The sequence below is a fragment of the Girardinichthys multiradiatus genome, chromosome 12 (genome assembly GCF_021462225.1).
Source record: "Girardinichthys multiradiatus isolate DD_20200921_A chromosome 12, DD_fGirMul_XY1, whole genome shotgun sequence".
NCBI lineage: Eukaryota > Metazoa > Chordata > Actinopteri > Cyprinodontiformes > Goodeidae > Girardinichthys > Girardinichthys multiradiatus.
The window spans coordinates 32,272,522-32,295,759 of NC_061805.1; the positions used below are offsets into that span (position 1 = coordinate 32,272,522).

At 39.6% G+C, this 23,238-nt stretch overlaps 2 protein-coding genes across 2 annotated transcripts; one reads left to right on the forward strand and one right to left on the reverse strand.

Annotated features, from left to right (window-relative positions):
* The first annotated feature begins 2,406 nt into the window (after positions 1-2,406).
* Positions 2,407-6,128, forward strand: ficd (FIC domain protein adenylyltransferase). The gene is made up of 2 exons (XM_047381401.1): positions 2,407-3,006; positions 4,737-6,128. The coding sequence occupies exons 1-2, from the start codon at positions 2,733-2,735 to the stop codon at positions 5,813-5,815; spliced, it is 1,353 nt and encodes a 450-aa protein (XP_047237357.1). The 5' UTR covers positions 2,407-2,732; the 3' UTR covers positions 5,816-6,128.
* A 1,193-nt stretch (positions 6,129-7,321) lies between these two features.
* sart3 (spliceosome associated factor 3, U4/U6 recycling protein) lies at positions 7,322-21,803 on the reverse strand. Its single transcript, XM_047381400.1, has 19 exons — positions 21,597-21,803; positions 20,016-20,142; positions 19,808-19,912; positions 19,532-19,716; positions 19,213-19,318; positions 18,875-18,999; positions 18,615-18,770; positions 16,797-16,935; positions 16,570-16,677; positions 16,417-16,494; positions 16,070-16,128; positions 15,725-15,834; positions 15,502-15,614; positions 11,760-11,836; positions 11,496-11,667; positions 10,945-11,399; positions 10,451-10,603; positions 9,144-9,331; positions 7,322-9,058 (listed from the first exon to the last, which is right to left on the reverse strand). Exons 1-19 carry the CDS (start codon positions 21,786-21,788, stop codon positions 8,863-8,865), a joined length of 2,844 nt encoding a protein of 947 aa, XP_047237356.1. The 5' UTR covers positions 21,789-21,803; the 3' UTR covers positions 7,322-8,862.
* Between the last annotated feature and the right edge of the window lie 1,435 nt (positions 21,804-23,238).

Consider the following 23,238-nt stretch of genomic DNA (forward strand, 5'->3'; position numbering starts at 1 on the left):
GGGGAAATACCATGGGTTCAGCATGCCACACAATAAAAAAACCTTTTTAAAAAAAGCACAAAGAAACAATGACAGTCATTCATTCATGACTTTAACTGCAGTAGCAGTGGTGACTGTATCTGTATGTGCAGAGTCACAGTTTGTACATGAATAACAGCTATTTAGAGATGATGGCCTGCCTTACCCATCTGTTGAAGAGATGTGCATTGGCTTTGGCAAACATCCAGGAGTCGGTCCTGATCACCTCATGCTGTTCATACTCAGCTGGTGGTAATTACATTAAAGGCTGCTATAAATAGATAAGACGTATTACAGAGCAGGTCATTTAAAAACAACTTTAAGACTCATGTCAGATTGTGTGTGAAATCTAGACAGCATATTTATGTTAAAATACTGATTTTAAGGCCATGAGTGCTGCAGTAAGAACAAGAGATGTTTGGTTCTTAGTGGGATGTGAATGCAAAAGAAAGCTGCTGCCCTCTAGTGTGTAACCACATAAACGTGACAAAATAATTGCAACTCAAAGCTGGGGATGTTAGGAATTTCCTCTCGTTTGCTGTGACAACATACAAAAAATCTTTACTCAGTTTGTTTGTGGACATTTTGGTTAGACTGAAAAGGGCTGCAAATAGAGATGCACCAATCATATGGCCAAAGATTTGGAATTGGACGATTTTTTTGTTGTTTGTTGAATGTCTCTGCCCCCACCATTTTCATCTGAAAACACACCAAATGACAACAAGTTCTAAGATGACTTTTCATTAGTTAAATAAAAATAGAAAAAAAAAAAAATTTAGGAGCTCACACTTGTGATTCCTTCATTTTCTTTTGGATTTATAACTGCTACTGCTTTCAAAATATATTCAGTACCCGCTCTTTCAGTGTAATAGTCCTCAAAATAAAAATACAAACTGACGCACTTTGTAGCACTGTTGTCTTGCAGCAAGAAGTTCCTGGGTTCAAATCCCAGCCTGGGTTCTTTCTGTATTGATTTTGCATGTTCTCCCCGTGCATGTGTGGGTTCTCTCTAGGTACTCCCCCTTCCTACCACAGTGTAAAAACATGCATGTTAGGTCAGTGGTGTCTCTAAATTGCCCCTAGGTATGAGTGCATTTATGGTTGTTTGTTCTGTGTGTCTCTGTGTTGTCCTGTGATGGACGGGCAACCTATCCAAGGTGTCCCCTGCCTCTTGCCCAGTGACTGCTGGAGATACGCACCAGCTCCCCTACGAACCTGCAAGGACAAGCAGGTATAGACGATGGACTGAAGGTCAAATGGAAATGGGCAGGTAAGATCTAACACAAAACTGTAAGCCGGTGTTGGCCAGAAAAAGTCGGGTCTGTAAATCCACAATTGAGTGCAAAAATCAGCATCTAAGAAGAAGAGAGCAGGCCTTGTTTCCACCTTGCTGTTTGGGATTACCAGCTGCTAACAGAAAAGGTTCTTTTTTCATTTGGGAGTTCATGGAAGTACATGAAGTACATGGTAACTTGAACTCTTTGAAACACCTAGAGATGTTATCAGGTTGACAAAAAATTGAATATGAGTAGGAATTAGGTTTTTCAGTAGGATAATGACCCAAGGGATATTTGAAAACACCACAGACATAGTTCACCAAACACAAAATCAATCTTCCTCCATGTCCATCTCATTGCCTACATCCAACCCCTAGGATTTAACCAGCAAAAAGGGCTGTATTAACAGCAGGAGTACCAGTAATTGTTTGATCGGTGATTTTGCCAAAAACATCTATTTCTTAACGTATCTTGTTTTCTCCACTGAATACATTTACTTGAGTTAAATGTTGGATTTAAACAAATACATTTACTGTGAGACATGCTTCTACAATAAAAGAAGAAATTGTTACGAGGCTTTTTGTACATCTTTTCCAGAGATGCCAACATGTCTGTATTTGGTAGATAGGTAGTTACTAAAAACTGAACCTGCTAGTTTAACATGTCAATGAAAATATATCATATAAATACAAAGAAGTATACAATGTACATAAAGGTAACTGTATGTTCAGTCGTAACCTGATATATGAGTTGAACTGGAAGTCCAACATACAGCTACATACATACTACATACTGTGCCTGTGAATTGGCATAGAGCAATAAATGAAAACCATTTGTTTCCAGTAGTAAAAAAAAAAGATATATATATATATATATATATATATATATATTAATAGTAAACACAATCTGATTTTATCAGGGAAAAGTCCGTTTTAATCCGTCTTGTTCTGCGGTGCGTAGTTTTCTCACTGTTGCGTAAACTCTGCCTGACAGATTAGACTGAGGGAACACTGTCTCACAAGTAGCCAATCAGAGAAGGTTACGAACTACAAATTGTTTTGCTGCATTTTTATCCAATAGGCCCCACTCTTCAATAAGTTCTTGACCAATAATAGGCGAGATTACTCATACATCAGGAAGAGGAAGTCGGTGATGTGTATATTCTAGTGTTCTCAGATGTGCCGACGGGGAGAAAAAAGTCTTACTCTGAAGGTTTTAACTACATTTTTGTGGTGTTTCAGCTGAAAGTGGAAAAAGTACAACAGAGGGGTAAATTTAAACAGCTAGCCTACGTTTCCTAAGTTACTGGTGACGGAGAAGGTGTTCTTCAGATCGGGTTTTCCCTGCTTTCAGCCACTCTTCGGCTCTTCACGCAAGCGTGGAAATAGATGGGTTGCTGTTAGCATCGAATGATGGAGGATTTAACCTGGGCTCATCATGGCTGTTGTGACGGAGTTGCGCTACATCAGCGGCCGCCGGGTCCTCGGAGGATGGCGCTCGCTGCTGTGCGTGGTTTTCGGCTCCTTGGTGGCCCTCCTGCTGCCCCTGATTGGGGTGCAGAACCAGTGCTGTGCCTCCCTGAGGGGTATCGCCCAGCTCCGTTGCCAGCTGTGGGGGAGCTCGCAACCTCCTCCAGCTGTGCAGTCCACCAGCCTGACTGTCCCCTTCACTGCCCTGGACCTGCTGCCTCAGAGGACCAAACCCAGCAAAGGTACAGACACGACAGGCCAAAGTCACTGCCATAAGTTGAAGAGAAGAAAGAATCAGATTTTGATTTTATATTAAATATTAACAGCATGAGGTGTTTGTACGCAGCTGATTGAGAGTTCAGTCCCTTGCAAAATTATTCACACTCCTAAAACATTTTCATATGCTGTCAGATTACAAGCACCAACCTCCGTGTGTTTTATTAGGATTTTATGATGAACCAACTCAAAGTAGTGCATAATTGTGAAGTTGAAGGGAGATAATAGATCGTTTCCAACTTGTTTTCCATGATGTCTGTGAACAAAAATGGTCAGTTCTTGCCACAGATTCTCAACTTGATTTAGGTCTGGTCTTTGACTGGGCCATTGTCAGACATGAATAGATTTTTTATCTGAACCGTTTTACTGTAGCTGTGTTTGTATGTTGTGATGGAAATTCTTGCAGTAAGCATTTCACAGAGTATGACCTTTGGTTTACCTCACTCCAGTGAACATCTGTGTTAGAGGAGGAAGCTGTAAAAGCCATTATCAAAAGTTTAATGGTTAAGGGCATTTGTTAGGGTGATGCCTCGGGGAGAGTAGATGGTTGTTCCTAGGTAACCTTGTCACCTCTGAACCCGAGAAGGGTCTGGGGTCATAAAACACAGACTCTGAAGTTGAGATAACACTGTCATGTTCTGGTATAAATACTGTGTGTAAATGTTGATCGGGGCTCTGTTCAACTGACTAACCTCAGTGTCAGGGTCTTCAAACACTTAATGCCTTTGAATAAAACTTATAAAGACAAAGTCCGGATTTTTTCTTCTTGTGAGTCAACTTCTCTCCACTTTGATAAGAAAATTCCACAACAATGTTTATGGTTGGAGTTCTGCTGGAAGGGGAACCTCTGACCCAGGTTTAAGTCTCTAACAAGTTTTCATTCATCATTACCCTGCATTTAGTTGCATCCATCTTCAAATAAGCTCCAATCAATGTTCCTGTCCCTGCTTAAGAAAACTATCTCCATTGTATGATGATATTCAGACTGATGTGCTGCGTCTTTCCAACCCAGATAGCATTTTGGCCAAAAAGCTACATTGGCCCATGACCAAGGTCGATTTAACTCGCGCATTTAAAAATGATTTATGTGTTGTACAAACTAAGAAATGAATAAAAACACGAGTTCAAACTGCAAGCGAAAACTAACCATAGTCATAGCAAATAAAAACAGAACATACAATAACAAATCAAATGTTGTAATTATACCACGACTAAATAACACACAGCTTTTCCTACCTGGGTGACTTTTGAAGCCAGTTGGTTGGCCTGAAATTTATTTAGGGGTATCGGTGTAAAAGGGAAGTGATTATAGTGGCACCATGTGAAAATCATGCACTACTTTGTGGTGACCCTCTCATGTAAAATACATTGAAGTTATTTTTTGAGCCACTGGACATATAAGCCTATTACATGATACAGATGCGACGTAGTTGTAGCACAAATGTTGATTTTAGGTTGTTGAAATTTTGAACATTATTGTTGGTTATTAGTGTTGAACATTGGTGTTTTAAAGCATTTTATTACAGTTTCAGTCTAAATAAAATAATCTTTAAACATGTCTTGAAGACTGTTTTGTTGTTTTGTAATATTTTTGTTAGTTTAGGGATCCCTGTTTATACAACAATCTAGTTTCTTGCATTACTCTCCACGTGTCTTACTTGCATCATATTATTTCTATTTTCTTTTCCTCCTGCAGAGATGAAGCTGGAGGCCAAGGCAGCGCTGCAGCAGGCTCTGGAGATGAAGAAACTTGGGAAAAGGGAGAAGGCTCACAAGCTGCTGGTGCATGCTCTTAGTATGAACCCTGACTTTGTGGATGCTCTGACGGAGCTGGGGACCATACTGGAGGAGGAGAAGGATGTCGTCCAGGCGGACCACCTGTACACGAAGGCCTTGGCCCTCTCGCCGTGTCATGAGAGAGCTCTGGTCAGCAGAGACCGGACCCTTCCCCTGGTGGAGGAGATCGACCAGCGTTACTTCAGCTTAATCGACAGTAAAATGCGCAGGCTGATGTCCATTCCCAAGGGTAACTCCGCACTTCGCCGAGTGATGGAGGAGACCTACTACCACCATATTTATCACACCGTGGCAATAGAGGGCAACACCCTCACTTTGTCCGAGATCCGACACATCATCGAGACGCGCTACGCCGTCCCCGGAAAGAGCCTGCAGGAGCAGAACGAGGCCATCGGTGTGGATGCAGCCATGAAGTATATCAACACCACGCTGCTATCAAGATCAGGAGCCATCACTGTTGGAGAAATCCTGGAGATTCACAGACGAGTGCTCGGCTACGTGGACCCCGTGGAGGGCGGTCGGCTGCGGACCAGCCAGGTGTTTGTGGGCCACCACATCCCACCACACCCCAAGGACCTGCAGCGACACATGGATGAGCTGGTGCAGTGGCTCAACTCAGAGGAAGCCCTGCAGCTGCACCCTGTGGAGTACGCAGCTCTGGCCCACTACAAACTGGTGTACATACACCCATTTGTAGACGGAAACGGACGCACATCACGGCTGCTCATGAACCTCGTGCTCATGCAGGCGAGGTACCCACCGATTACTATTCGCAAAGAGCAAAGGGCAGAGTATTATGCCACTTTGGACACGGCCAATGAGGGGGACGTGCGTCCCTTCATTCGCTTCATAGCCAAATGTACAGAAATTACACTGGACACACTGTTGATTTCCACAACCGAGTACGCTGTGGGACTTCCAGAAGCCGACCGGAAGCAGCCCTGTCCCAGCTGCAAACAGACCATTCCAGTCCACTAAACTGGAGAGTAAAGAAGGGGAGCATGAGGTGTCACCATGCAAGGATACATTTCAGTCGTCTAAAGGTTTTTCCATCAAAGGTTCCATCTTAAAATGTGCTAAATCTCCATGTCCACTGGCCAAAATCAAGTCATAAAATCTTTTGCAAGTATTTTATTAATTTAAGTACAACACGTTTTGACTGCTAACATGAGAAGTTATTTTCTTTTAAGCTACAACTAAACAGTTTAATTTGTCTTGAGGAAAGATTGTTTTGCTGACACTGCACTTTCATGTTTTTATTTAAAAATAAATAAGTTTTATTGTTTCTTTACAATGTGCAAAGTCATTTTGGGATCAAATGAGCTTTTTTGATTTTATAACGCCGCAACAAAGGGAACATACAGGTGCATCTCAATAATTTAAAATATCATTAAGAAGTCATCTTATTTCACAAATTCAATTTTAAATTAAAAAAAATTATTACACACTGATGAATGTCAAATGTTTACTTCAGTTAATTTTCACTATCTAATAAAAAAATCTGTTAGAATATTACAAATGACTAATAAAAATAAAAAAAAGATTTTTAATACAGAAATCTCTGCTTATAAGAGTGTGTCCTGATACTGCAGTTTATGCCCGCCATGCTTAGTCGGGGCTCTTTTTGCATTGTGGAGCAGAAGCGATCAATAGCCATTCCACTGCCCTAAACTCTTAAATGGGCTTTCCCTCACAGTCCTCTCAAACCTACTGTCCTTCCAGCTTATGCACCTTTTTCTACCACTTTTTTTCTTCCACTTAACTTTCCATTATTATGCTTGGATATAGCAACCTGTGAACAGCCAGCTTCATCAGCAAAAACTTTCACTACTCTCACCTATGATTGTTTAGGCTGTAACAATATCTAGGTGCCAACATATTTGCCATGTAAAACTTTCCAGAGTACTTCATATTCATTTTAAAATATACTAATGTTCAGAATACATCTATGGCTGATATTTCTACAAAGGGTAAGCTTTAAATTTGGGACCACCAGAAACCGGAAAGAAAAAAAAGGGAGGAAAGAAGGACAAGGAATGAAGGGAAGTGAAAGACAGAATGCAAAGAATGGCACAAGGGAGGAGAGAAAGGTGGGAAGGACAGGAAGATGGAAAGAAAAAACAAGTAAAAGACATCATGGCATAAGTGAAAAAGGAAGGATGTAGGGGGAAGCAAGGCAGGAAAGAAGGATGATAGGAAATGAAGGTTGGACGCTGGAGTACCCAGAGAAAATTAAACTTTATGTCCTACATGCAAAACAATAAGACTACAATCCATCATTTAAACCCAGGACCTTCTTGGAGCCTCTGTATAAAAACAAAATCTCTTATATTTTAGTTTTCATTAACTGAAGTTTTATTAGTTGTACTCCATAATCATCAAAATGAAAATAAACAATTTAAATATATAGGTGTGTAATAATCTACACCTGTTTCACTCAAATGAACTTTTCAATGAGCTACTTGATAAAACCGTAAACAAAAATAAAGACCGATTCTGAAAGCCTTTTATTCTTTTCAGATCCTCCAAATTTAAAACATTAACTTTAGAAATTATACAAAACAGCAAAAATCACAATACAACCATTTAGTACAGGACATGAAAACAAGATGACTTCAGACATGTATTTACTTAATTCGCTGTAGACTTAGGGCACTGTGGTGAGAGCAATACATCCCCATCTGAAAATGTAAATCTGTTTTTATTACAAACTAAGGAGATCTTTCTGAAATTTGCTTACTGAACAGTATGTACAAGAACCCTACCTCTTCACCCCGACATGGAAAAACTGCATAGATTCTCCACAGGCCTACATGTGTGTGAGGTGACAGCCGTCGTTTTGTTTTCCACGGTACCGAACGTATTGTTTCACACGACTGAGAAGGATTAAAACGAACCTCTGAAGAAAAACCCAGAGCTAAATATCAATTTTGTCTTCATATTTTCCCTTCAAAGCTACTTGCAAACAAACCGCAACTGAGCTAAATTCACAATTTTTCTTTCAACCCATTTCTCTTAAGAATCTTTTTTTTTAAATCGATTAAAGAAAAAGACTCGACTTGAGAAAACTCCACAAGTTTACACTCTTAAAATAAAATGTGTTGATGTTTTTACAGGTAATGTCTACAGACTCTTAAAGCTCCAGAGTTGGCCTAAAAAAACCCAACAAAAACCCATCAGTGTGCCGTTGATCCTCTCACTGAGCACATTTCTTAAAACACCAAAAACATCCCAGCAGCCTTAAACTTCACAGCTTGGAGGAAATCCAGTTCATCCCAGATAAAGCCGCTTTGGCGCCATAAACAAACATCGAGCCTAGGTTTCAAAAACGCAACAGACCTGGTGGCAGACGCTCTGTTCTTCAGCGCATGTGATAATTGAGATAAGGCAATAAACCTGAAAGCATACGACAAAAAAATGTTAATATGTATTAATTTGATGAATCAATTAGGTGTACTCCATAATAACCTAAAACTGACCGATAAAATCATGTAACCGTGAAAAAAAAAAAAATGTATTCACATAAGTCACGCCCTCACTATGTACACACACACACACAGACACACACACGCGCACGCTATATTACACTATGTCAGAACCTTTGCATATACTTTTCTTCTTTTGAGTCAATACAAGTTCAGCTATTTCGAATGTTTAAAAAATACTCTCAAATAATCATCTGACAGATCCCTTCAACAGTACACAGCAAAAGCAGAAACCTCAACAGCTTCACATATTTACACACAAATATGATACACTTTATATATTTATATATAAACCAGGCTGGCACTCGCACTTAACACAAACTCTGTCACACCAGAAAAAAAAATATCCTGCTTGTTTGGGTTTGCGATGGAGGGCAGGAGCATGACGGTTAAGGCAATCTTGCAGAACGGATGAGGAAGGTGAGTGACATTAAAGGGACTGTCAGGTAACCAATTACAGCAGAAATCACCAACACCAATTTGTAAGGACACAGGATGGCTTTCAGTTTGAATTAGTTCACAAATTCCCCTCGTCTTCGGTCACTTATTGAGAAGCATCTTTGCAAAGTCTGAATTTGACAAAGACCTCGGCTCTCCGGCCGCATTGGCTGCTGTGCTGCCCGTTGATGGCGGTGCTTGCTCGGCTGTGGTCCCGTTCTCCACTTTGCCTGGAGGTGCTGATTGACGGTGCAAAGATCGGGGGAGCAAAGAAAGCTGAGTGCGTCCTCTCCCTCTCCTGCAACAGGAAGTTCGTTAGCACTTTCAGACATAAGAATGACAGCAACATGCTAGACCTGGAGAGGAAGTGTTGGTGAACTTACGATCCGTAGACCTGACGAGCCATCATGTCTCCAGTGGGCCTGCTGGAACCAGGCTTATCCATAAGGTTCCTGCGAGGAGGGTTGCTTATGGCAACAGAGATTTTGTTGCCCTCCACATCAATGCCGTCTAGTTTTAGCACTGCCTGGGACGCCTGCATTTCATTTGCAAACTCAACATATGCCAGACCCTGCAGAGCCAAGAGCCAAGCGCCAAGGGAGAGGTCAGTGGATCACAAAGATGCTCATCTTCAGGACTTTTAAGTCAACTCTACTGACTTGCTAAAGTATTCACACCCATTGGCCGTTTCCACAGTTTCACAACCACAAACTTCAATGTAATTCGATCGGATTTAGTGTAAAAGACCAACAGAAAGTGGTGCACAACTGTAAAGTGGAAGGAAAATAATAAACTGTTTCAACATGTTTTACAAATCAAAAAAATTGTGGCATGAATATAAATAAAGCCCTCTTTACTGATACCCCTTAATAAAATTAACCAACTGCCTTCAGATGTCACCAACTAGTAAACAGGCTCCACCTGTGTGTCATTTATTTTATTATATAAATGCAGCTGTTCTGTGAAGGCATTGCAGGTTTGTTAGAGAAAGAGTACGGCACAACTGCAAACCTAGCAAGACGTGACCGTCAACCTAGTCTGTGAGACAAGAGCATTAAACGGACGCAGTCAAGAGGCCTGTGGTAACTCGGGAGGAGCTGCAGAGCTGTACAGCAATAAGCACAATAAGAAGCCCCATCTGAGATTTGCCGCAAACATGTAGGCGGCACAGCGAAAATGAGTCCTGGTCAGATGCAGCCAAATCTGAACCTTTAGTCCTGCTTGCAAAACACTTTATGTGTCGGAAAACTAACACTTGAGAGAATTGCTGAATGAAAAAGAAAATTGTTTAGATGAGAGCAGACGTATGTGCCATAATAGCCCAGTCAAAGTCAAGACCTAATCAAAATTAGAAATGTGGCAACACTTTAAAACTGCTTTTCATAGACTCATCGTAGCAAGAAAAATAAGGCTAATATTTTACCCTTTTACATGTGCGAAGCTGATATGACACACGAGGTACCATTTGAGATATGTCATAATTGCAGCAAGAAGTAGGTTTACAAATTATTGAATGAATGAGCAACTTTGAAACGCACGTATCCTTTCCCTTCCGACTTGCAATCATGCTCTACTTTGTGTTGGTCCATCACATAAAATCCCAATAAAACACAATAAAGTTTGTAGTTGTAACAAAATGTGGACAAGCTCGAGGAGTGTGAATACTTTTGCAAGAAACCGAACGTCTCACCTTAGGTTTCCCTGAGCGATACGTGACGAGACGAACATCTTTGATGGTGCCGTGATTTTTGCAGATCTCATCCAGTTGCTCTTTAGTGCATGAGAACGGCAACCCAGAGATGAAGATTTTGTGTTTCTCCATCAATGTGTTGTACCTAAACACCTGCAGAGGGCAGAAGATTATTTATGATTATGAAATAGAACGGTCCAACAACAGCATTTAAAGTTGCGCGAGTTAAACCCGTCTCACTTCAGTTAAACAGAAAACTATCAGGGAGTAATCCTTAGCAAATTTTCAAGCACAATTGCAAAATACAACATATTTAGGCATGTTCGAGAAAAAACAATGTCAACAAAACCTAGAAAAATCAACCTTTGCGTCATGTTCTTAAACTAATAATTTCACATTAAGTCAAGGACATGAGATAATTTGATTGATTTGAAAAACAACGTAATAAGAAGACTTTTTTGGGATGCAGATAAGAAATTAGCACGTGTACTAACCTTAAACTCAGGATTTTTGTTTTTGTCAACACAGGGTGACACAAACATGGGCCTGCCCTCCACCTCCTTTCTGTCTAGCTTCAGGGCTTCAGGCACTGACACCACAGATTCAAACTGCACGTATCCGTAACCTCGGAAGTTCCCCCTGTTCCCGGTGACCAGCCGAACCTGTCGGATGGGACCGCAGCCATCAAACAGCGTCTTTAGCTTGGCCTCTGGGTCCTCCAGGGTGTACGCCAGGTTGCTGATAAACACGCTGCAGTTGTCATCTCGCAGCTCAGGTTTGTTGTCGTCGTTCTGCCTTTGGAGAGCAACTGTCGCCCCCTGCTGGGCATTTTTAGCTCTACCAGAAGCAGGCCTATTTCCAGGAGGAGCATTCCTCCCAAAGAGTCCAGTCTCAGTCTCCATGTACTCGTCTGTGTTGTTGTCACTGTTCCCTTTCTGCCTTTTTGGAGCTTGTGAAATAAAGGAACAAAAAGTTAACAATATTTCTCTCAATCAAATTATAAAATGTAGACAATTTTTTTTAATCCCTCAAATTTCATTTTTACCAGATTCCTCATTCCAGTCCTCCTGATAATCATCTTGCTCTGCTTTTCTCTTCTCTCCACCTCGAGTTGCCTTCTGGGCTTTCTTGATGGCCTTCTTTTCTGTCTTGGCCTTCCGCCGTTGCTCCATTTTCTCCTCCTCGTGACGTACCATGTTGGTTTGTTTCTCTGCCGCCTGACAGTTGGGAAAAACACCTGAACATTAGCCAAACACAGCCAAATGATTCACCTGCACACAGTGCATCAGCACAGTGGTGTACGCTCTACCTTTGCTCGCTGCTCATTTATTCTGTTCAACCTCGTCTCTGTCTTTTGTACTGCTGTGTCCCAGTCCTCCAATGTACCTGCATTAGGACAGGAGCATTATTAACAAACATCAGTTTAAAAGCCCGCTGTTGTTTTCATTAATAGAGCGAAGCAAACTGCAAATTGATTATCTGCAGAACCTAGAAGTACCACTACTTAAAGTTTCTTGCCAGAAACTGAACATAACGTTAAGGGTGTTTTTGCAATTAAGGGTCATGATATCTAAGCCAAACTCCAAGCAGTTTAATGAAGAGAAAAGGTTCATAGCCTGCCTGTGCTGACCAACTGTGTGACAAAAGCTGGATGCGAAACATCTCTGATGAGTGTGGAGGTAGGCTGGTAGCTAATGCAAAATCATTTTCAAAAACCAAGTGCATGACAGCAGAAAGCAGCTACTGCAACAAATTCAGTAATAAAAAGCAGTAGGACATAGCTTCCAATGATGTTCCGACGGGTTTAGGAGGACATGCCTGAGGGCTGTTTAGGCAGCTGTAGTGATAACTTTGAATTTCTGGGCGAATAAATGTTAATTCCAACAGATTGAAGCTTGTTAAAACACAGAAAATGTTCAAACATTCAGGGGACCACAATGAACACAGCTGCATATGTACTGTGCTTAATACTTGGTATACAGATGAGAACTTGATATAAAGCAATTTAAACAATTTAAAGTATTTAGCGCTATTAAGTCTAACTGAGATCACACATGTTCTTCCGTCTCCTAATTTCAATAGAGGTGAGTTTCGTCGATGGAAACTTAATTATGCAAAGCCTCATATTATACCCTGGCCGTACTGTGTTATATTTAACTGTGGGGTCCAAAACTGGGCTGTTTATGTACATCACGTTTGTTGATGCTGAGAGGATCACTTCTCCTACTGCAGCAGTTAATGTTTTTGAAAGCCCATTAATCTGCTACATTCCAGTTTTACAGCTTGAATACGTGTTATTGTTTGCGAACAACGTTCATATTTGCTCATGCATGAAGCCTCAGTGTTTTGAGGAGACAGATCACCATGCACTCCAACAGCAGAGTCCTAAATGTGATTAAAACTGTGAAAGCAGTATTATTTACAGATTTCTTTACACAATGCTTACAACTTAAAAGCCAAATAAAGTCACTTCAAACCTTGGTTACAGATTTTAAATGAATTTCGAGGTACAAACTCCTGATTAAGTGTCGGAGAGAGAGGAGAAGGAATTCCAGTAACGAAAATAAAAACCTCAGATTTTCAGTAAAGAAAGCTACACTTTGTAGCTTTTGGAACCATAGCAATTACACTTTATAACTTATGTAAAGTCACTGCAAACTCCAAGGAAAGGTTTAACTATAATAAAATTTAAATAAAGTCAGGGTTACAACCTAGTAGTCACTAAAATTAACTTTTTGTTATCATTATTTTATAGCAGCTATGCTCTAAAACAGTATTAAATCCTTATACACTGCAAAGAACCTGTGGTAAATTATTAAACATCTGTACCTGTTCGCTCATTTTTGAATTTACCACAGTGGAAGAGGAACCAAGTTGATTCCAACTTATGGCCGAGGAACACGCCGACAAGTCTTGATGTAAGGCTGCTGTGTGCAGCCGCACAAACGTGAAGCAGGAAGGGGGAAGGCACGGAGAAACATCAGTGTTCCCCTTGTTGTTTTGGAATGGATGGACGGACCCCTCTTACTCCGAAAGTCAAGGTAATTTGTTTTCTAATTTATTTTCTAAATAATAGTGGAGAGCACGGAGAGGACAAGATAAATCAAATATGGTTTATGACCTTGGATGGAAGCTCGTATGGGCCAAATCTTTATTTTACCTTGTGTTGTAGGAGCCAGTGTTAAAGCAGTGTTAAAAAATGTCTTCTTTTGTGATTTCAAAATAAGATCCAGCTCCCACTATGTCATTCACATGATAAACACATGTGCATCAGGGTAAAGTGAACAAATGAACTCAAACTGAATATCACAGACTAAGTGTCTCAATGTTCAGAGTTTGTCCTTTATTTATTTGCTGTAGTTTCTTATTTTGCTGTTTGTTTAAACATCTGATTAACTATTAAACCACAATAAATGTGTATCTACTTTAGAATATTGCAGTTAATGAGCATCTTATTTGTTTGAAATATTTGCAAACTAAGATGTTGTTACGCTTTTGTTCTTATAGAAGTACTTTTAAAGTAAATCCACAAAACAACTTTTGAATTCATTACTGAATTTTGCACATAACAGTGCAATTAATCCTGATAAAGAATTTTAATAGTTGGCCAGCACGAATAGATATAGATAAATGAAGACGGATAGATAAATAAAGCTAGAAAGATGGAGATGAACAGACGAGGACAGATGGAGAGAAACACACAAAAATGAAAGAATATAAATAAAGATAAGTATAGAGATATATACTTGGACATATACATTATGGAGTGTTTGCTCAACAACTGTTAAGATATATTGTGTTTCAATTGATTGATAGAAACATGAAAACTATGACTTCTTTAAGTGTTTGTGTCGGGGACCCCCACCAGACCAGTATCCTAGTGGAAAATGAAATGTGCAACGTTAACACAAGCTTAATTAACCCAGCGTGTTCCAAATAATTGCACAACAGCATGTGACACAATCATGGGTCTGACACCACACATTAGAACTATTTTGCTTTAACCTAAGGATGAGTTTAAATTGAAATTACTTAAAAATGCTGAGAAAATTTGACCAATCAGACATATCTTGAAGTCCCCCTCAACAAAACTTCACTCCAAAGTGTAAATTAAAAGTGCCTCCCTCTATGGAGGGCCAAAATTATATAAATATATCATTGAATAAATAAATAAAGGTGAATGTCTTGTTGTTTATTTAATGTACAAATAATTTAATGCATTATTAAATAATTAAAAATACTATTAAATTATGAAATGCACAATCAAATAATTAAATGTCCCACTGAATAATTTTATGTTTTAAATTAAATTAAGGAGAGGAGTTCCTGCCTCAAGTGGAGGAGTTTAAGAATCTCTGGGTCTTGTTCATGAGTGAGGGAAGAATGAAGCGGAAGATCGACAGACGGATCGGTGCGGGTGCCGCAGTAATGGTGGCGCTGTGCCGGTCCGTTGTGGTGAAGCGAAGCTCTCAATTTACCGGTCGGTCTACGTTCCTACCCTCACCTATGGCCATGACCACCTATGGCCAAGCGGAAGACGACGAGTACGAGTAAATTAAATTAATTTAAATTATATGTAATTAAATAATTACATATAATTTACAATAAATTCATTTAAAAATACATACAATTATTTCACTCTATATTTATTTCTGCCATCATAAAATTATTGAAACTGTCAACTTGCCCATCAAACAAAATATATAAATGGTGCATTTAATTATTTAATTTTGTATTATTATTAATTATTAAATTTATTAATTATCCATTTATTTCATGGTACATTCACATTTTATGATATATTTATTTATTAACTTAGTCCTTTTTGGCCCTCCATACCCTGCCAGGGCCTTCTGATGGGGTAAAATGCTGTCTTGGTAATCCGGTTTTACCCTTGTAGATGCAGTTGAAACCTAGAAAGCATTTGTGTAGAGAAAAGGTACCTTCATATGATGTTACTGACAAATTATCGGTTAAGGAAACAGAGCCACATTACCACTTAAAAAGTTATATCTTTGCTCATTTGCCTTTGTTTTCAAGATGAAACTCACCTTCTACCCTCTCAAAGGTGAGCAGGACTTCACAAACGTGTTCTGGGTAGTCTGAGGTGCACTGAACAGCTCTGTGGAGAGCCTTTCTACAGTGAGTCATGTCCCCATAAGCTCTATAAATTACACAGAAGGAAAAAAAAAAAGGGTTTAGGCTTTAGTCTAAAAATATTCAGCACATCAATTTAATTTTCAGTTTCTCTCTTTTAGAGTTCATCGGACAAACCTTTCAAGGCTATAGTATTCCAACCACATGTTGGCATATTTGGCGTTCCCTTTAGTCATGATAGTATCCCACAGTTCTCTTGCTTTCTGCATGTTCTTACAGTGGTGGGCCTGGTAGGAAAATAAGATGAAATATGAAAATGTGAACTTTTCTTTTTCTTTATTCTAAAAAGGACTTTAGGACATGACATATTTTAAATGCTTTCAATGCACTGATTTCTTGAAGCTTAAAGGTTTTGTAATGAAAGTCAAGATGTTAAGTCACTGTGTTGCATTGCTAAACATCTCCTAATTATGACAACAGCACTACTCTCTCCTAAAAATGATTGCCGCAGAGTCTGCTCACCTCAATCCGAGCCCAAATCTGCATAATGGCGCAAGAAGGATCTCCACTTTCACCAAACCCTGTGGTCACACAACATAGTGAGTGATATCAAAATAAAGCTGATGGCAAAATAAAGTCAGAGAAATGAATTGCCACAAGGTTAGCGATTCAATGCAAGCCACCGTCCCGCATGCTCGCTCAAGAGGGATTGCTACAAAGTCAATAACAATGCAACAGGCTAGGCTTACCTAGATAACTGTATACTGCATTATAACCAGGATCGGAGTGTGGGAGGACATGAAACAAATAAACTGAACCAAAATAAGCTGATAAGACAAATAAACGTTAATTCAGAGAAATTCACCTACGTTGTTCAACGTCTTGTTTCAGGTAGTCTAGAGACCGAGAGAAGGCAGTGCGTAGCTCTTCTAACTCTTTACTGGATTCTGTAAAAAAGAAGAAATGCAACCATCAGCAAAGGGTTCATCCGAATTTTATTTTTGATTCAGAACTGCTCCCACCTTTACTGAAGTCCACACGTCTCCTCAGGTAGTCGAGGTATGCCTGCCATATTTCTACATAATCTGTCGCTTGAATGAAACCCGCATTTAGCGCCTTTTCAAAAACATCTGTGGAAAAGAATGAAATGAGATCCAGCACTAAAAAGGCAACAGGATGCTTCTACCAAAGAATGGCAACATTAAATACATACATTAACATGCTGCTCAGGCATCGCTTCAGCTGTTACCTGACACACTCTGGTGGTCGGCCCCATGCCTTTCCAGAGCCTGTAGGTAGCTCTTCCACAGACTCATGGTCCAGGGGCAGTTCCTGACAGCTCGTTCATGAGTGGAGAGGACCAGGTCTTTGATCTTCAACTGGCGGTCCTGAAAGAAAAATCCTGTGAGCATTTTCGCCGAGCTGTTATTACTAGAGAATAACAAGCAAACGCAATTGTGAAGGTAAGTTGTGTTGCTATACAATCTGTGTCTATTGTTTGTATATATTAAAGTTAACTCTAATTAAATCTTGTTTTATTTTAAACATAAAAGTTTGTATTATTTAAGAACAAAAAAACTCTGAAATAAGTTGGAAAAACAAATAAATCACGATCAACCTTTCTACTGTTTTTCAAAGCAGAGAAGTAATTTTAAAAGACACTGTTCTAAGACAAATGGAGTCTTTGGAGCCACAACTCTGCAAAAAAGAACAATCAGATAATGATGCAGTGTAACAGCAACAAATGCCTGACTATTCTTTTAAACAGATCTAATCAGGTATAATGGAAGCCCAGGTTAGCAGCCTTCAAGCCATCTGCATTGTTGGGTCTGGTGTCTCATCTTCCTCTTGATTGATAATACCTCATTGATTCTCTATGGGGTTCAAGTCTGGCCAATTTGCTGACCAATCAAGCACAGTAACATCATGGTCACTGAAGCAGCTACTGGCAGTGTGGGCAGGTACCAAGTCCTGCTGGAAAATGAAATCAGCATCTCTATAAAGCTCGTCAGCAGAAGGAAGCATGAAAAAAATTTCCTGATAGATGTGCTGCACAGACTGTGGACCTGAGAAATACAGTGGGCCAACACCAGCAGATGACATGGCAAAATCCTCATGACTCTGGACCTGAAGCAACATGAATTATGTGCCTATCCACTCTTCCTCCAGACTTCCTCCAGCATGACAATCCTCTCAAAGCTGTAAATATCCCCATTGTGCTTTTTCCTACCACACTTTTTCCTTCCACTCAACTTTCTACAAATATGTTTGGATACAGCACTCTGTGAACAACCAGCTTCTTTAGCAATGAACTTTTGCAGCTTCCTCTCCTTGTGGAGGATGCCAATGAGAGTCTGCTGGGCATCAATCAAGTCAGCAGTCTTCACCATGATTGTGTCGCCTACTGATCCAGACTGAGAGACCACTTAGAGGTTCAGAAAACCTTTTTAAGTGTTTGGAGTTAATTAGCTAATTAGGGTGTGACACTATGAGTTTCCTACATTTAACCTTTCACAGTATTCTAATTTTCTGAGACAATTAATTTTGGGTTTTCATTATCTGTAAGCAAAAATCATCACGACTAGAAATACAGGCTTGAAATATTTCACTCTGTTTCACTTTCTGAAATGAATGGCTGAATGTTTTCACAGGATTCTTATTTTTTTTCCCTCAGTGTCTGAGCCAAATTAATTGTAAAGTTTAGTTTTCTGAATTACAATATTCATCACGAGTGGTCATAGATCATCGTGGTGAATTACAGGGAGACTGAGCTCAACACAGAGCGCCTAAAGCGCTGGATAGGGTGTTAATGTGTTAGGTCTCCAGGCTACTGCTGTCAGGCAACGTTTTTACCAACTTCCTCCTCCTCACTAACAAATTGCCATATGAATCTTACCTCATGAACTCATATTCTTGTTGCAAACACTCCTTTCATCTTGGGCGCCCCCTATGCTAAGTATCGACGTCAGAGTTTGCAGCTTTGTATGTAATGTCACTCTTCTGCAACTATACAAACTTCTACAAAGCAAAAATTCTAATTTGGTGCCAGCAACTGACCAATACTCACAAGATATGTGGTATATTTGGTCCACATGTCTGGTACCAGGCAGTTCTCAGCCAAAGCTCGTTCAAACATTATCTGGATGCGTGGTGGGTCGCCCTCCTTGAGTTCAAAGTCAATGTAGGCTTGATATTCGCCCAGTTTGGGAGGTTCAGCTACCAGCTGCAGAAAGATAAGTGCAGGTGAGGTAGTATGAACTGCAGAAACCGTGCATAATATTAAAAGGGACTGAAAACAGCGAATGAAAAACATTATCAGTCTGTTACCAGGGCCTCTTCATGAGATTTGCACTTTTGGTTCTGCTGCAAAGCCTTTCTGTACAGATGGATGACCGTCTCAGGGACTCCGTTTTCTGACCACTCCTCATACTCCGCATAGGTAGTTTCCATGTCTGCAAAGCCACAGAACACAATGTTAAATTGTGGAGAAATGTTGGGAGGGATGCTTTTTAAGTTTATCTGACATTGTCTGCAACAAACAAATGCATCATCTCGCAATTATTAATATTTAAATGATGTAATTCAGTCTTTCAGAAAGGCCATGTCAACAGGAATCGCCTCCAGTTTACAGCAGTCCATCTGGACGGAGGAGTCGCCATGCTTACCCATTAAGGGAACGGCCAGCTGGCGGCGGAACAGTGTATGAATTCGCTCAAGCTGAGCGCTGAGCAGCTTCTGCTCCTCACGGCTGGGAATCCTGCCAGGGGGAGGCTGAGAGCAGAGGCAGCAGAGAAAATGATACTGAAATGTGTTCACTTTGTGAAAATAAGAGGAACTTATTTCAGCTTTGACACAAAATAAAGAATGATATTCATCCATTATATGGCAAAACAATTATTTAGATATAACTCTTGCATGTGAATATGAAAAAAAAATGAAACGAGCGAAAGTCTGATCACTGAAGAGATCTCTGGAAACACAAACCTGCACTGTGGACAAAACCGCGTTTTCAAACTCTCTGTATGCCTCCCACAGCGTGTGTCCCTTGGTCATGTGAAGCCCCACTGCTGTCACCGCTCTCTCAAAGATGGACCTCACCTTGTCTATTCCCCCTGGTGACCCCATGCCACCAATTGAGTACTGGGCATATTCGAGCCAAATATCTGGGCCTGCATAAAGTAAAACATCAAATTAAACGTCAAAACCAAGTGAAGATGTAAATGTCAAACGGAACAGTCTCGTTGGAGGTGGCCCACTCACAGATGTAGTCTTTCACAGCTCTCTCAAACAGCTCATACACTTTCTCTCGGTTTGAATCCTCCTCAGTCAGGCGGATCTCATCCTTGAGCCAGTCAAGCCAGATCTCTGGAGGTTTGGGGAAAAAAAAGATAATAACAAAATTTCAGTTGCAAATCATTTAGGAATGCTGCCTCCTTCGACCCATGAACTCTTACAGACATAAACAAACCTTCAGTTAGAGGGAAAAGTTCACTCATCTTCTGTCTTGCCTTTCGCAGGCGGCAAAGTTCTCCTTCCTGCTTGAGGAGTTTGATAAGGTCCACATGACAGTTGTAGTCAAAGGCGTTGATCGAAAGCTGCAAAAATTCATAAACAAAAACGGGAGTGATAAAAGTCTGACGAGAGCTTAAGACAAGAGGAACTAAAATGGACATGGCACATGTTCGTTGACTTTTGTGGCCGTGGTTAAAAAAAAGTGAACATGGTTATTTTTGCTAATATGTTGTTGCCTTAAATGTCTGCAGCATTTTCCTTTACACTAACAGGTGAGCACTTATATAAATTTATATATAAATTTCAAGCCTTCCCTCCCTTTTTCCCCTTAGGTCCCTTTAGATCTCCCTGACATGAGCATCATCACTTAAAGCTCCTCCAGCTGTTTAGGACCTGAAACATCATTTAGGAGGTTTTGCTGAGATAAATTTAAGAGCCGGCTTTCCTTCATACAATTCCTACAGTTTAAAGCCCTCTGATGAAAGCCAGGGAAAGAGGCCAGTTTTCTCCAGGTGTGTGGAGAGTACAGTAATGTACTGATACCCCTTCCAGGGCTCTCAGTTTGTTTCCTTTCAGAGTCTTTCAGAGTGGTTTCTCTGTCAGTGACTCAAAGGCAATAAATTAAAGGAAACAAAACCTTGAAAAATGATAGAAGTAAATTCCATACATATCCAGACTGTGTAGGGACCCTGCCTTTCCCTCACCTGTTGCTGCAAGCTGCTTGTCAACTGGTTGAAAAAAGGCAAGTATACTTCTCCCTATCACAAGATACATACATTGGACTGTTTGGCAATATTTCTAATTAAGGCTATGCTTTTTTTTTAAATAAATACAGTTGGTAGACTACAAGCAACATGTTTATAATGGAGCTTAAGACTACACATTACAATCAAAATAATAATAATATGTTTTAGATAACACCAATATCTGCAATGGTCAATGTTACATTGTTATAACAGCAAAAGTAATAATTATTGCTTTTCTGTTTTAACTTAAAACAATTAGACATTGGTAGGCAGCTTTCCTTAAGTTTATCATAATGGACCAAGCTGATTTCACGACCAGATGAAGAAGGGCAGAATAGAGATGACAATTTGAGAAATTCAGTGCTGTGTCTGCCGTTAGATAACTGATCATATTACTGCAGCCAATTCATTTGGATCAATACTTAATGTGTTTATCGGTGACTTGTGGGATACAGCTAATTTTAAAACAAAATGTGTTTACTACTTTAATATATATAAAACGATCATTCCATCATGCGGAGTAAAAAGGCGGGTGATGCAGGACAAGCTGTTAGCATCATAGGTTAGCAGGAGCTAATCACGACGTGTGAAATACGACACATCACAGGCGTCCATTTAAACGCTTCAATGGATGTTAAAACTACCCGTTTTGTTTTAATTAATCCATATCAGTTCTGCGTCTGCTAGTTTTTACCAGTGTGGCTAACTCTGTTCACCACTCATTCATTCTCATTAGCTGTTCGGCTAACGTCGGTTAGCCGAACAGCTTGGCAGGACAGCAGCTAAGTTACCTGCTCCTCCAATCGCTGGATTTCGGCTTCATTTTCCTTGTCATCCTCCGACGAGTCGTCCTCTTCGTCTTCTGAATTTTCTACACCCATACCCTCCTCTTCGTCCGATTCCATCTCCCTTTCCTCCATCCCCGCCTCTTCCTCCTCCATATCTTGCAACTGCGTTTGCTCTTCGTTGCTTGGCGCTGCCATGTTGGAAAGGCTGTCTGCCTGGTAACAAGGCGACACGATGATGAGAAGCAAGGAGGTATGGCAGGCCGTGGTAATATAGAATTAAACCACAGATCTCATTGTTTTAGATCCCTTTTCCATGTGACATTTTACTGGTCAGAGTCGAAACACAATATAAAACCGCATAGGAAAAACGTATTTCAAGGTCTTCAAAATTATGATTGTGTCCAAAAATAAGTATATCACAAAGTCCTTAAAATGTTTAAACAACACTTTTAGAATTGTATTGCTATTCTTGATAAGTGCTGTAAATATTCATCATTAAATTTTTCACACCAAAAAGTTGGTTTTGTTTGGGTGAATGACATAAATGATTGTGTTCATGTATGGACTTCCAGCTCCAGATATCTAAGGAAGTACTTTCCTTCTGACTAGAAGTTGCATTGAAGGTATCATAGATCATAGCTACAATGCTACTGGTGAAAGGTTAAATGTTAAATATCAGTTTTAAATAACTAAAATATAAAATAAACCTCATAAAACAGTATATCAAATTTAATGTAAATGAAATTACTGATAAAAATGTGAATAGGAAAATATCCAATTCACATTTTTAAAGCACTTAAAAAAACACAGAGGCTAAAATTCTGTACAGACAAAAGCGAAATATAGATAACTCCATATAATTAAAATGCTATTGCAGACACTGGAAACTGAAAGGATCAGTAGAAATGTTTTATATACAAATGCCAAATATTGTTTTGTTAATTATTTATAAACTTTATTAGAGGCTATGTAACAATAAACAAGAAACTGAAACTATGACTAGTAAAAACTAAATTACATTGAAGAGAAATGTGAGTTTCTCTTCTTGTGAGATTTCTATTTCAGATACCCAGAATATTCACTCAAGATATTAAGTTGGTACTTGTTGATCTCTTGAGCCAAAAGGTGAAGACAAATAAATGTTAAAGCTGATGTCATTTTTCAATGGAAGTAAGGTTTTAAGATACCTCAAATGTTTATTGTGGAAAGGAGGGAAGAACCTTAAGATGCTTGAAATGTTTTTATTGACTTGGAAGACTTTTCATGAACTTCTTTATTAACTTCGTCTTTCATAATACATTTACAACTGAATGTTATCTCAGATATTTTAAAATGTTTACTCTAAGGTTTAAAATGTTAAAATGTAATTATTCTCAGGAGAAACTCAAATAATAATTATGTCTAAGAAATTAAGCTGCTTTCCACTTGCCTGGGAAGTTGGAAAAGCAGGACTTGCTATTTATTGTGGGAAGTGTGTGGGTGTTCTAGTAAAACATAGATTATATAAACATATTTGTTTACATTTATGCATTCACAAATACATGTTGTAGATTGCTGAGTATGTGAGACTGATTTGACAGAGAAGCTGATGTTGTTAACATATGAAATTACAGCTGGAAGCCAAGCACCCACAGTTATCCTCCTG